Raw genomic sequence first — 13,445 nt, 5'->3', positions numbered from 1 at the left:
AAAAGCAATACTAACCTAGGAATACACATAAGAAGCCAACAAATTTAAAAAATGCACGTAATCTACCAGAGCTCCTGTGTCTTTGTCACACTCTAACAAGAGCTCACAACCAGGAGATGACAAACTAACATAACTAACTAACATAGGTAGGCTAACATGTCCATCATCCAAAGTCTCAATTGCTATTCAATGATGATTCAACCCATGAAATGATCATTAGTCCCCATTTTTTAGGACTCCTAGAGAAATTATAAATTCTAGAACAAGGTTTTGACACGTGTCATCCTATAAGAAAAGGTGCTCAAGCAACTTGTTGAGAAAAGTCACCATGTATCACATGTGGAGAACATCTATAGAATAAGAAAGGCTTAAGGAATCCATTTTGGAAGCTTTGTAACATTGGAGGCAAGTGGATTCTCTAAGCTTTGTAATGTTGCCAAAAATCAAAGAAAGGCAAGGTTGTATAAAAGAGAGCCTTGGCTAGATCAGGAAAAGTCAAGGCACGATTAGCAGACAATGTTGCTCACAAAAAAGAAATGCAGGTAGGGATGGAGTTTGGGGTATTTCGAGACTAGTCTGTGAGATGTTAGTAAGCAAAGATCCTCATCAATGTCACAATACATAGGCATGCACACACGGTAGGGAGCAGAGATCTGTACTCTCTATCAACAACAGACAGGTATACACATGCACACACAGTAGATGGTTAGGCAGGTAGCACAGGTGGTTAGGCGGGCGGTAACAGTGGGGGCAGGAAATTGAAGCACCATGCAAGATCGTCGTGGCACCCGCACCTGCTGGCTGCCACAACACTACATATTGCTAAAATACATTAGGCGCACTCTCCATTTCACAGAACCAAACCCAGAACACATTGAAAACTACAACTTGCATTTGCTGACTTACAGAAACTCAACCAAAAAAAAAAAAAAGATGCAGGTTTTCCCTGAGGAGAGTCTACACTTATGGCAGATGAACCAAGGTGTGCAATACAGCAAAAGACAATGGCAGTTCGAGTGCGGCACCGTCTGCAGACATTCGACTTACAAAACTACACTAGGAGGCTATGTCAGCGCTACTGCTGCGGCCCAGGCACAAGTCTTATACCCTTTATAGGATTTGATTATACTACATTACGAGGAATATAAAATGCCTACCCGTTATGGAAAAAGAAAGAGAAAGAAGGCATACCATTTGCTTGAGGAGGCGGAAAGCAGCAGATGACCTAGGCACGCCCTGGTAGAGCAGAGGAGCTTCAGGGGCGGCCATGGCGGACGGCGGCCGACAGTCCGATGGGAGGCGAGCAACAGGCCCCTTCCCGGGAGAGCGAAGGAAGGGGAATCGAAAAGAATTAAGCGGTGGAGCTCAGATGAGTTATAAGGGCTCCAAAATCGTGTATTTTTTTTTGTTGAAATTTCGATCGAATTTTTCAAATAACTTGTAGTAGAAAATTCTGGCATTCCAAGTCTCGGGCTCCACTTGATGGCGATGAATACCCACCAAGTTGTATTATTGTTTGAGCATCTTGGTGGCACCATAAATGTAATTACCGGAGCCTTTACAAAAAGAAAAAGATTAGCGCTCGATGGTGGCCACTCGCCAACATTATGTGCATTTATAACTTGTGATAAAGATGCTGCAATTCTGTTATCAGGTGGGAGAAGTAGTGATAAATTTTATTTACAAAGCGGTGCGTACGTGGATACATGTGTTCGAACCTTCTGTACCTCTCTCACGCATCTTTCAAATTTTCGAACTTTTCCCAAATTAAAACTAGGTTGACACTTATAGCCATGTGGTCAATTTTGAATGGTTTAGATGCTTAAATTTCTAAGTGAACATAAAGATTTGTTTTTTGAATTGTGAATCTTTTATAAAGAACAACGCCAACTTAAGGTAATATATTTTATTCATAGATATTGAAAATTTAGCAATTTTATTGAAGGTTGTTGAATATTTGATTGAAGTTCCAAGAATGATAAATGTACTTGAAAGTTAATTTTTGAAAAGTATGGATCTTGTAGAAAGTGGAGTGATTGTATTGAATTATTTAATGCCAAGAAGCATGGAATAGATCGTGTACAATATGTTACTATGCTAAATGAAGTTCCTTCTCTTCAAAAATTGATATTTTTTTATATCTCATTAGGTGTCCATATAGGTTATTATAGCTTGCAATAGTTGCATTCTTTTTCAGAATTGTATTTTGCTCCAAGTTCTTGGGCTTCTCTCTATGATATCGACTATCATCTCAATATTAACCTCTAAATTCTTTTCAAATGGTTAGTAGGTTTGGGTTTCTTTTTTCTTTTTCTTTTTTTTGGGTTTTTTTTTTTGTGTTGCGAAAGTCTTTTTTCAATGTTCATCATGTGGTCTATGTAGACCTTTCCATTTTGTTTACATTTGATGTTGTAGATAAAATGCTTGCTCTTATTTCTTGGCATTGTCGCTTTTGGATTTGCTCATAGATATTGCTTGGAGTTGGTGCTGAATGACATAGCTATGCTTGAGCAGTAGTAGCATTTATAGTGGTTGAGACAAGTATTTTGGTGCCATTAAAACTTTGATTTCTTGTTGGTTTACTAGACTTTGCTCTTCTACGAGGAATGTTGTTGTTGTTCGATATAGTTTTTTATTTTGGGTTAAATATATTGTGAGTTTTAAAGGAGCTATGTTTTGAATACTTGCCTGGGACGTATATAATAGCACTGAATTGATTTCTTTGGGTGCCATGGATTTAGGTTATAAACATTTGTGTTGAGTAAGTATGTGACCTTTTCAATGATTGCAGTGGTCATGAATGTAATCGTTCTTTGCCATCTATTTTTTTGTGTTTTGTCAACTTCTTCTTTTGTTACTTCTGTTAGGGCCTCAAGCAAAATGTTGAATTCATAATATAGAATCTCAATTGTGTATATAGGGATGCCATTTGTTTTTGTGTCTAGCAAGCCTTGGGCAAAAACTATTCATAGTTGATTCCCATGTGTATCTTCATAGGTGGAATTTAAATATGTCAAGTATATGTTTTAGAAATCTTGGATATGATATGCGTTTGTATTTGTGGGATTAAATTGTAAGAAGGAGACCCGAAAAAGATAATGATAGCAAGGTTTGTACCATTTGTGATTTTGTTATGTTCTCCATGCAAGTTCTTGTTGAGTATACACTTAGATGTGTCCATCAAGTTTTGGATGTCGTAGTAGTTTGTAAAGCCCTTAATGTATGTTGATGGTCGATAGCTAGTGATGTTCGCCATTCTCATCTGGTTTGTTATCAAATACCTACATCATTATGTATTAATGGGTCAATGCTCAATGTATTGTTAGGTGTTCGTGTTGTTTTAAATGTATAGCTTGAACATCTACATGCATAGTTTGATGTTGTTAGAAGAATTTATATTGTTGGTTTTTTATACGTTCTAAGTAGTATTGTTTATATTGTGTGTGCCTCATATGGAATCATCTTTGTGTTTGTGGATGTTGTTTATTTGTAAAAAAGAGTGAAAAGTAATATTTTCAATATATTTGAAAGGATTTCAATACAAGTGATAATCTTTGAGAAGGGAATAATAAAATTGTATGTTTCACATACTTGCTGGAAGAAGTATAGGTGATGTTTTTGGGTTGTGTTATGTTGTAGTTAGCCTATGTTGAATTTTGTTGAGATGTGCTCTTTGTGTATGTGTGTTATATTATTGTATATGGTATTGGTGCAAAGGCATATGGATTTGGAGCTATACATCGTTTTTTTCTTTCGGTTACGCGAGAGAGTATCACATAGACTAGTTCGAGCATGAACGCACTCCTCCTTATGTGTAGAAGTACTTTTTAGACAACTATAGCTCCTTCAAATTTATAGCCAGTGATTATATATGCAAGTGTTATTGCGAATGTCAATTTGTAGTACCGCTTGTTATTTAATGCCTTGCATTGGTGCTTGCTACACTGCAATGTTAGTTGTTGGTTAGTAGATTGGATTGTGACTTGGATTCCAAAGATCATATCATCATTGGCCCATTTGCGACATCCATAGTAAGATCAATGTTATTTGCTATCATTGTGGTCACTCTAGCTTCTATCTCATGGAAGTTCTTGTTTTGTAACCAGTTGTGCAATGTTGGCTCTTCACTTGCCTTTGTTTTACGTTTGATAGTGTGAATCTCTTCATATGTGTAGTATTTATGCAAAAGCTACTTCTTGTACTTTTGGGCATCCTTCTTGTGTGCACATGTGATTGTTGTTCTCTAGTCTACACAATCCAGTTCTTCCTTCTCGTTAATGATGCACTCGTCTAGCCATTGTTATATCTCTTCCTTGGTTGGATATCGGTGCCTAACGACTTGTAGAAATAGTAGGTCATGAGTATGTCAAACTAAAGTGTAAAGGGTGTAGTATTTGCATTGAAATTGTTGGTAAAACTTGGTTTCGATGGTTGCAAATAAGTGGCAATTGTGCAAGGTCATCGAACAATATCACAAGCTTTTCATTAAATGGATTGAGTAGAGAGCCTTAACAAAAGTTGACTATCCAGCATATAGTATTTATGTCAAATATCTTATAATGATACATGATATTACTATGCATGCACCAATATCTATAATTGGCAATGAACCATGGTGGAAAGGTTGGATAGTCTAGTTGTAGCTACTATTATGCTTGATGTTAGCAATACACTTTTATTCCTAGAAATCAAATTGTAACTGTAGTAGCGTATGAGGAAGCTTTTCCCACTACCTAGTGTGCCGCTAACAATGTGTAGGTCAGAAGTTGAATTGATGAGTTGATTATAGACCATTTACTATTTTGTTGTTAAAGTACTACCAAGTATTATTCTAAACTTGTTTGTCAATTGCATCTTAGTTTGTATTGATGTAACATTGTTCTAATGCTCTATTGATATTGGACTTGTTGTGAGTATTGTTGGGTTGTCTTTAATGAACATGATTTTTTGGAATGTCATATTCGTTAGGTTGGGTCCGATGTGAGCAAACTCCTTGTGTATACTTGGTAACATACATTTTGAGGACTTCCTCATTCATGATGAGTTTTGGAGGTTGGCAGTCTACGTAATATGAGTGCATTGTATTTTTTGATAGCTTATCAGCTCGTTCTCAAGTCTAAATGTTACTCGTTGTAACAATGTGTTAAAGAAGAAACTTTAGTTTGGTAGCCCAAATGAAAATCAATGAATTGCACCAGTCTTTGTGATGCGAGAGGATATTTCAATAAGAATCTTACAGATTGTCTTTGAGATCAAATATAGGTATATGTTTGGTGATGCTATAGTTTTTGTGATACTCATATATGTTGGGTTGTCTAAGCATGATGGTTAAGTGCAATATATGTCAATGGGGTGCATGACACGATTCCCTATCATTGTCAGCTTTCATTATTTATGATAGCAAGAGAGATATATATGTATTCAACAGCCTCACTTCTTGTTAGTATCAGAAGTTACATGTATTTCAAGGCCGCTTCATTGGGAGATATTGGCTTAAAAAGTATTGCTGCTAAAACTAGTTTTTGCTTGTCTAAATCTAAGTCTTGTAAGACCAAACTTGTGCATCTTTTATCTGAATGTTTAATCTATCCATTGGCTTGGTCTTCATTGCATATTTCAACAAGTAGAATGAGATGGATGAGTTTGTTACTCTCCAATTCTCATATGCGCCCTTGACAAGACTAGTAATGTTGGGTGATATGGAATAACATTTTGGTACTCACCTCCAATATGGTAGTAGATGTACCGTTGGGTTTCAAGGTCTATCATTGATTATGAATTGTTGTGTACAGCAAATAGAAATCCATACTTGCAATTTCCATACCCACTAGTATTAGTTATATAGCATGTGCAACGATACTTGTGAAGTTGTTTTGCCAAGACAAGGGTTCTTAGTTTTTGTGTCAAACTGCATTGATCATATCATTCAATAGAATATATACACAAATCTCATTTTTTGTATTGTCAATGTTTGCATTGTGCAACCATAGGATGGCATGTGCATGCAATGAGCTCCAGTGTTCTCGAATGTCATATATGATCACATAATGCTGGATTTGTCCTACACAAGTGACTTTTACAATTATGTATTGATTGAAAAACATGTGAAACTTGGTGTGAAACAGAATAGTGTACTTGATAAGACAATCTTTTCATGAGAATTTAGGATTGAATTGCTTTGCAATGGCTTTCATTGTATTGATCTTAGCCCTCCTTGTACTAGTCACCTCATCTACATTGAATGTAAGAAAAAGCGAGGTACAACAACAAAAGTCCACCATTGTAATAAGTGTTGAGATATCGAGCTCCACTCGTGATATGCTAGGGTGACCGTTGTGTATTTATGTCACCGACTTGTTAGCTGCAGATACGGTTGGTACACTGCCCATGAATAACAGCTAGATGACAGCTATCCTTATCTACTCTAGCTCGTGGCTCAGTTAGTATGCCACCTTAGTTAGTTGAGTTTGGTTTGAGACCCATATATAGGGTTTTTCCATTTCTATGTACTTGAGTTCTTTTTGGCTTACACAACTAAGAAGAGGAAAACTGTTTTCAGTCTCCACCTTTGTGTGTATTCCCCCATTGTGTAAGTGAGAAAGCTACAAGTGAGACTCCTTCCTTCTCTCCCACAATCTTGACATTGAGCTATCCTTATCTACTCTAGCTTGTGGCTCAGTTAGTATGCCACCTTAGTTAGTTGAGTTTGGTTTGAGACCCATATATAGGGTTCTTCCATTTCTATGTACTTGAGTTCTTTTTCACTTACACAACTAAGAAGAGGAAAACTATTTTCAGCCTCCACCTTTGTGTGTATTCCCCCATTGTGTAAGTGAGAAAGCTACAAGTGAGACTCCTTCCTTCTCTCACACAATCTTGACATGGTATCAGAGCCTTGTTCATGGTAAGGAGCTCAAGAAAGTAAACAAAGTTCGCGGTGTCCTGGTAAGAGGACCAGTGTTGCTTTCATTTTTCTCTTTTTAGAACAAGTCTCTGCAGGTAGCACAGCCGGAAAGTGCAAGAGTGCATTGTCTCAGATTGAGACGCCCTTCACGGTGTAGCAAGAGGGCAGTATATGCTGCGGGCAAGGGCTTTGGCCCTTGGTTGCCCTATTTTTTTGATTCGAGGCCATTTCAGGGCCTGTTTTGGAGGCGGAAGTTTTCCACACGCACTCAGAAAAAGGCCCTGTTTTTTGTTGTGCGACCACTGTTCTACAAGCTGGTAAAAAGTTACCATAGAAATTGCATCGTATGCCTGTGCGCAGAGACATTGGGAGTTACAGAATCATCCTTGTTACCTATTGATGCAAAATCGTCACTAGGAAGTGACTGTGTGGTAAAATACCACTTTGGATGGCATGAGAGAGCCAGAAAAGTTATGTACTGGTTGTCTATTAGTATTTCACACTTTATGATTTTGCATATTCAGGATGCAAGTACGCCAAAGGAGGCATGGGATACTTTGTCAAAAATGTATAGCACAAATACGCAAGCCAGGAAAATGCAGCTCAAGCAAGAGTTGCACAATGTGCAAAGAGAAAGTATGAGCATCAATGACTACCACATGAAGGTGAAGAAGATTGCAGATGCACTTGCTTCCCTTGGGTCGCCAGTGGAAGATGATTATTTAGTTTCCGTGACCTTGAATGGTCTAGGAAAGGATTATGCATAGTTCCGAACATCCATTTCCGTCCGTGAAAGATTCCGTGACCTTGAATTGTCTATGAAAGGATTATACTCTTCTAATTTCTGAGGAGCAGAGAAATGGTGGTGCATCTTCTTCAAGAGGAACTTTAAAAGAAGCAATCTTCTACTCAAATGCTAGAAGAGGTAGAGGCAGAGGTAGAGGAGGCCGATCTGGAGGCCATGGTAGAAATCAGAATATGCAGCAAACTCAAGAAAACCAGTTCTATGGAGGAGGACGTGGTAACTCTAGAGGCAGGGGGAGCCAAAGAGGTCGTGGTGGATGGCAAAGAGGCCAAAATGCAAATATCAATGTTGAATGCTACTACCGTGGTAAAATGGGTCATATGGCTAAAGACTGTTATAAAAAGCAGAATGACATCATGAATGGAAAATTGCAACAAGGGAATTATGCATCTTCTAGTAGACAGGGTGATGACAGAAATGAGCATTTGTTTATGGTGTAGCACATGAACAATTCTGTGACAAGTGTAGAAGAAAGTAATGAAGTGTGGTATGTTGACTTAGGTGCATCAAACCACATGACAGGTCATGCAGAATGGATGTAGGATGCAAGGAAAATGGAAAAACTAGGATTTGTGGAGACTGGTGATGATACTGCACATCCTATTGTGCAGATTGGAAAAATTCGTTTGTCTATGCAGGATGGGAGAAGGAAATACCTGTCAGATGTATTTCATGTCCTGAATATCACCAAGAATGTGGTTTTTGTTTGTCAAATGGTTGAGCAGGGCTTGCAGGTCAGATTTAATCCTCATGGATGCTTTGTTGAGGATATGAAAAATAAAGGTCGCTTGATAGCAAAAGGAAAGAATAAGGGCAGAATGTTTACGTTGGATGCAGACATGCCTAAATTGAGTGCAGCAATGTTTGCACATGGGACATGTGTAGTTGCAGATATTGATATCTGGCATAAACGCATTAGTCATGTTAATGTACAACGACTTAAATCAATGCAGGCCCGAAATATTGTTGCAGGATTGCCTAAATTCAAGGTTGCAGAAATGCATAAGGTATGTGAAGCCTGTCAATTTGGAAAACAGGCAAGGAAACCATTTCCTAGACATGTTCAAGAGAGTAAGAAGCCATTGGAAGTAATCCACTCTAATGTGTGGACTACTAAAGCTGCATCTATTGGAGGCTGTCATTATTTTGTCACTTTTGTTGATGACTATAGCAGAAAGGTTTGGGTGTATTTTATGAAAAAGAAAAGTGAAGTTTTTGGGCATTTCAAAACTCTTAAAGCTATGGTTGAAAAAGAAACATGTCTGCAAATAAAATGCCTAAGGTGAGATGGAGGGGGAGAGTACCTCTCAAATGAGTTTGCAAGGTTCTTGCAGGAGCATGGCATAAAGCAACAATATTCATGTAGTCATACTCCACAGCAAAATGGAATTGCAGAAAGAAAAAACAGGTATATTGGAGAGGTATCTCGTGCCATGCTCAATGAAAAAGACCTGCCAGATTTTTACTGGGCTGAGGCAGTTACTACAGTAGTCTACATAATGAATAGGACTCCCACTGCTGCAATACATGGCATGAATCCAGAGGAGAGGTATACTGGTAGGAAACCAGATATTTCTCATTTGAAAATTTTTGGTTGCATTGCCTATGTTCATGTGCGAGATGAGTTGAGATCCAAGTTGGATCCAAAAGCTGAGAAGTGCATGTTTATTGGTTACTCTACAGAAAGGGTATAGATGCTATAACCCTTCTACTCGTAAGTTTACAGTGAGCAGAGATGTTGTTTTTTATGAGATGAGTAGCTGGTATAAACCAGTAAATGTGATTGATAATGTAGATGCACAAAATGATAATGCTGCACAGAATTCACAGTAGCAGTCAAGATATTAGTGGACCTGGAGTGTCCTCTAGCAGTGGCTCACATTCTTCGCCATGGACAAGCAGATTGAGATCAGGAGAATCTTCTCAAAGCAATGCAGATAGTGGTATGAATGTATCACGAAAAGGAAAAGAGAAGGTAGATCAGCCCATGTTTGATGTGAATGCAGGTCACTCTTATATGGATGGTGAATCCAGTGGCTTAGAACAGAGCATTGATGATGAGTTGGGTATTCCTTCTATTGTTACACCTGGAGTAAGAAAGACCAGGGATATTTTGAGAGCACGTGGAAGTGAGTCTACTTTGCGTAGGTCTACGAGAGCTAGGTATCCAGTGGATAGACTGAAATATGATGGATTTACAGCCATTCACTATGCCTATATAGTCAAAATGATACAAGAACCAGAACCCACTTCTTTTGAGTAAGCCATGAGAAAAGAAAAATGGGAGAAAGCCATGGATGAAGAAATGGATACTTTGGAAGCAAATGCTACATGGGAATCGGTACCTTTGCCTAAAGATAAGAATGCAATTGGTTGTAAGTGGGTTTATAAGGTGAAGCACAATGCAGATGGTTCTGTGAATAGATACAAGGCAAGATTAGTAGTCGAGGGGTATGCACAAACATATGGCATTGATTATGAAGGAACATTCAGTTTGGTTGCAAGGATGGCAACCGTAAGAGCAGTCATTGCTATGGCTACATCAAAGGGATGGTCTTTACATCAGATGGATGTAAAGAATGCCTTCTTGCATGGTGATTTGCAAGAAGAGGTCTGTATGGAGCAGCCACCAGGTTATGTGCATGCTGTTCATCCTGAGTTTGTTTGCAGGTTGAAGAAAGCCTTGTATGGCTTGAAGCGAGCACCTAGAGCATGGTCTGACAAGATAGGACAGTAGCTTGTCACTATTGGCTTTCAGATTTCCAAGGTAGATTTCTCATTTTATGTGAGAAAAACAGAGAAAGGTATTATGCTACTTGTCATTTATGTTGATGATTTGATTATCACAGGTGATAGTGATGAAGATATCCTTCATGTGAAAATGCTATTGAAGCAGAAGTTTGAGATGAAGGATTTGGGAGAGCTACATTATTTCTTGGGCATTGAGGTGATTAGATCACCAAGTGGGATATGGCTCTTGCAGAGGTAGTATGGATTGGACATGCTGTCCAAATATAGGATGATAGGTTGTAAGCCTATTTCAATTCCTTTGGAGCAGAATGTGAAGTTGAGCACAGATGCAGGTGAGCTTCTGGAAGACCCTACTATGTACAGACGCATAGTAGGAAGTTTAATTTATATGACTATTACCAGGCCAAATTTGCAAGCTCCAAGGAAACCGCATTTGGATGCGGCTAGATGCATACTCAGGTATGTGAAGTCCACATTGCAATATAGACTATTTTATGAGAGTGGGGTTCAGATATAGTTGCATGGATACACTGATGCTGATTGGGCTGGTAGTATTTCTGATAGACGATCTACCAGTGGATATGTGTTCTCTTTTGGGAGTGCTGCAGTCACTTGGAGCAGCAATAAACAGCCTATAGTTGCCTTGTCGAGCATAGAGGCTGAGTACAGGGGTGTAGCAATGGCTGCATGTGAGGTAGCTTGGCTGCATAAGCTACTTTATGATATGCATCAGCCTACAGATGGGCCAGTTGTCATTTATTGTGACAACATGAGTAGTATACACTTGGCAAATAGCCCAGCCTATCATGCTAGAACAAAGCACATTGAGATGCATTATCACTATGTGCGGGAGAGGGTTTTACTAGGTCTTATTGATCTAGTTTATGTCAGCACAGAGGATCAGGTAGCTGACATATTTACGAAGGCATTGGGTGTAGAGAAGCTGCGCAAGTTCAGAGACCTGCTTGGTGTGCAGGAATTGGGATTGAGCTCGAGGGGGAGTGTTGAGATATCGAACTCCACTCGTGATATGCCAAGGTGACCATTGTGCATTTATGTCACCAACTTGTTAACTGCAGATGCGGTTGGTACACCTTCCATGAATAACAACTAGATGATAGCTATCCTTATCTACTCTAGCTCGTGGCTCAATTAGTATGCCACCTTAGTTAGTTGAGTTTGGTTTGAGACCCATATATAGGGTTCTTCCATTTCTATGTACTTGAGTTCTTTTTGGCTTACAAAACTAAGAAGAGAAAAACTGTTTTCAGCCTCCACCTTTGTGTGTATTCCCCCATTGTGTAAGTGAGAAAGCTACAAGTGAGACTCCTTCCTTCTCTCCCACAATCTTGACAATAAGGTCCTTCAAGTTACATTAGTGCCAATAAAGGGATGAATGCCAAGAAGGGGACCTTGGTGATAAGGCATGCCTCACATGCTCAGCAGGTCCTTCAAGCTACATTAGTGCTAAGAAAGGGACCCTGATATTGACATAGTATGCCTAGCCAGTTCCTCATTAGAAATGATATTGTTTTCTCACTTGTAATTATCAATGTCTCCTTTCAACCAAATACTACTCTTATTGTTTACAATCAACACTACTTGTTTTACTTGGTATAAGGTTAGGTTGTAGGCTTGTGCAAGGTATAGATAGAGAATATTGTTGATGTGCACATCTTAATGTATTCACTAAGATACACGTTACTATCATATAATACACCATGTCCATGTGGAAAGAGGAATGGGAACAGTGGATTCTCCAAGGTAATAGATAAGCGTGTTATAGGTAAGGCATTTATTTTGAACGATGTTGTTCTTTGTAGAAGCCAACTATTGTCTCAAAGGATGATGCATGCAAACTCATGTTGATCGGTCTTTTGAAATACTTGCTGTCACATGGGTTCGACTATGTTGTCGAGCAAAGTGTAACCTACTTCATATTCTATTTGTAACAATAGTCAAAGGAGGATATTTCATGGTGCAGTTCTAGAGTCTTTTTAATTGATTACTTATTGACAATGCAAAGACCTATCTTTGGATGTGGATGTTTTGCTATGGTGATGTATTTTTGGATGTGGATGTTTTGCTATCATGATGTATTTTGGATAACTGTATTATGCATCATGTGAAACTCAAATACATCAACAATGGTAGATGTTGTCAAGTCAAGTCTTGTGGATGGATGAGCAAGCAGTGCATCATTCCAAGAGACCAAATGATTATCAAGAATTGATCATCAATCTAATGTTCCATTTGCAATTGATGGCATCGTTTTGGAGACTAAGATATAGACATCAATGATGCTTAGAAGCTGTAGTTGTAATGATTTAACATGCATAATCTTTTTTGTGTAGTCTAGCAATAGGGCAATTATCATGGCCTTTGTTTGCATGATATGGTGTACATTTTACCACTATGATGTTAACCAAGTATTGTTGATATGCAAGAACGAGGATAGTGCTTGACAAAGGTGTCAAGACTTATATTTCTTCTGTATATCTATTACTTATTTGTAAGGCAATAGTTTGATGATGCATTGTGAATACTCTACAAGTTGAGCATATTGTTAGTCTGCCAATGGTGCTTACACGTTCCTTTGTCCAATATAATTTAAATTGGCATATATCATACCAACTTATAGCATATGGTTTTAGTGATGTTTTTTAGAAATCATAGGTTTCCTATTCCTAGAATATATTAATGAAATCCTACAATCTGGCATTTGCACGAAGTCCATTATTGTTAAACATGAAAATATATTGTATTATATTAATGAAATAATGATAGTATACAGAAACATGAACTCTAGGCAAGAAGCATAAGAATTATTGCCAATTTCTCTTTGTTGATTTTTCCCCGAATATTAGACAGACTAAGAAACCATTTTACTTTAGTCAGAATGTTCTCCCACTTGACCTCAAGGTTCGCATTTGTAAACACCCTATTGTTTATGGCCTCCCATAGAGCTTCCAAGGCGAAAACACA

The 13,445-nt window shown here is 38.3% G+C and overlaps 1 protein-coding gene across 2 annotated transcripts in view; it reads right to left on the bottom strand.

Moving 5' to 3' along the window:
* LOC148010534 (G-patch domain-containing protein 1-like) overlaps positions 1–1,342 on the bottom strand; it is a 74,539-nt gene extending 73,197 nt beyond the window's left edge. For both annotated transcript variants that reach the window (XM_087671083.1, XM_087671084.1), the window contains exon 1: positions 1,192–1,342. In XM_087671083.1, the coding sequence (XP_087527209.1) occupies positions 1,192–1,269 (78 nt within the window). In that variant the 5' untranslated portion in view covers positions 1,270–1,342. The remainder of the gene's footprint in view (positions 1–1,191) is intronic.
* Positions 1,343–13,445: the final 12,103 nt, after the last annotated feature.

The sequence above is a fragment of the Lygodium microphyllum genome, chromosome 29, assembly GCF_053477565.2.
Source record: "Lygodium microphyllum isolate KBCC chromosome 29, Lygodium_microphyllum_v1.1.10, whole genome shotgun sequence".
In the NCBI taxonomy this organism is placed as follows: Eukaryota; Viridiplantae; Streptophyta; class Polypodiopsida; order Schizaeales; family Lygodiaceae; genus Lygodium; species Lygodium microphyllum.
The sequence above is the reverse complement of the archived record's forward strand: the minus strand, read 5'-3'. Positions and strand labels throughout refer to the sequence as shown.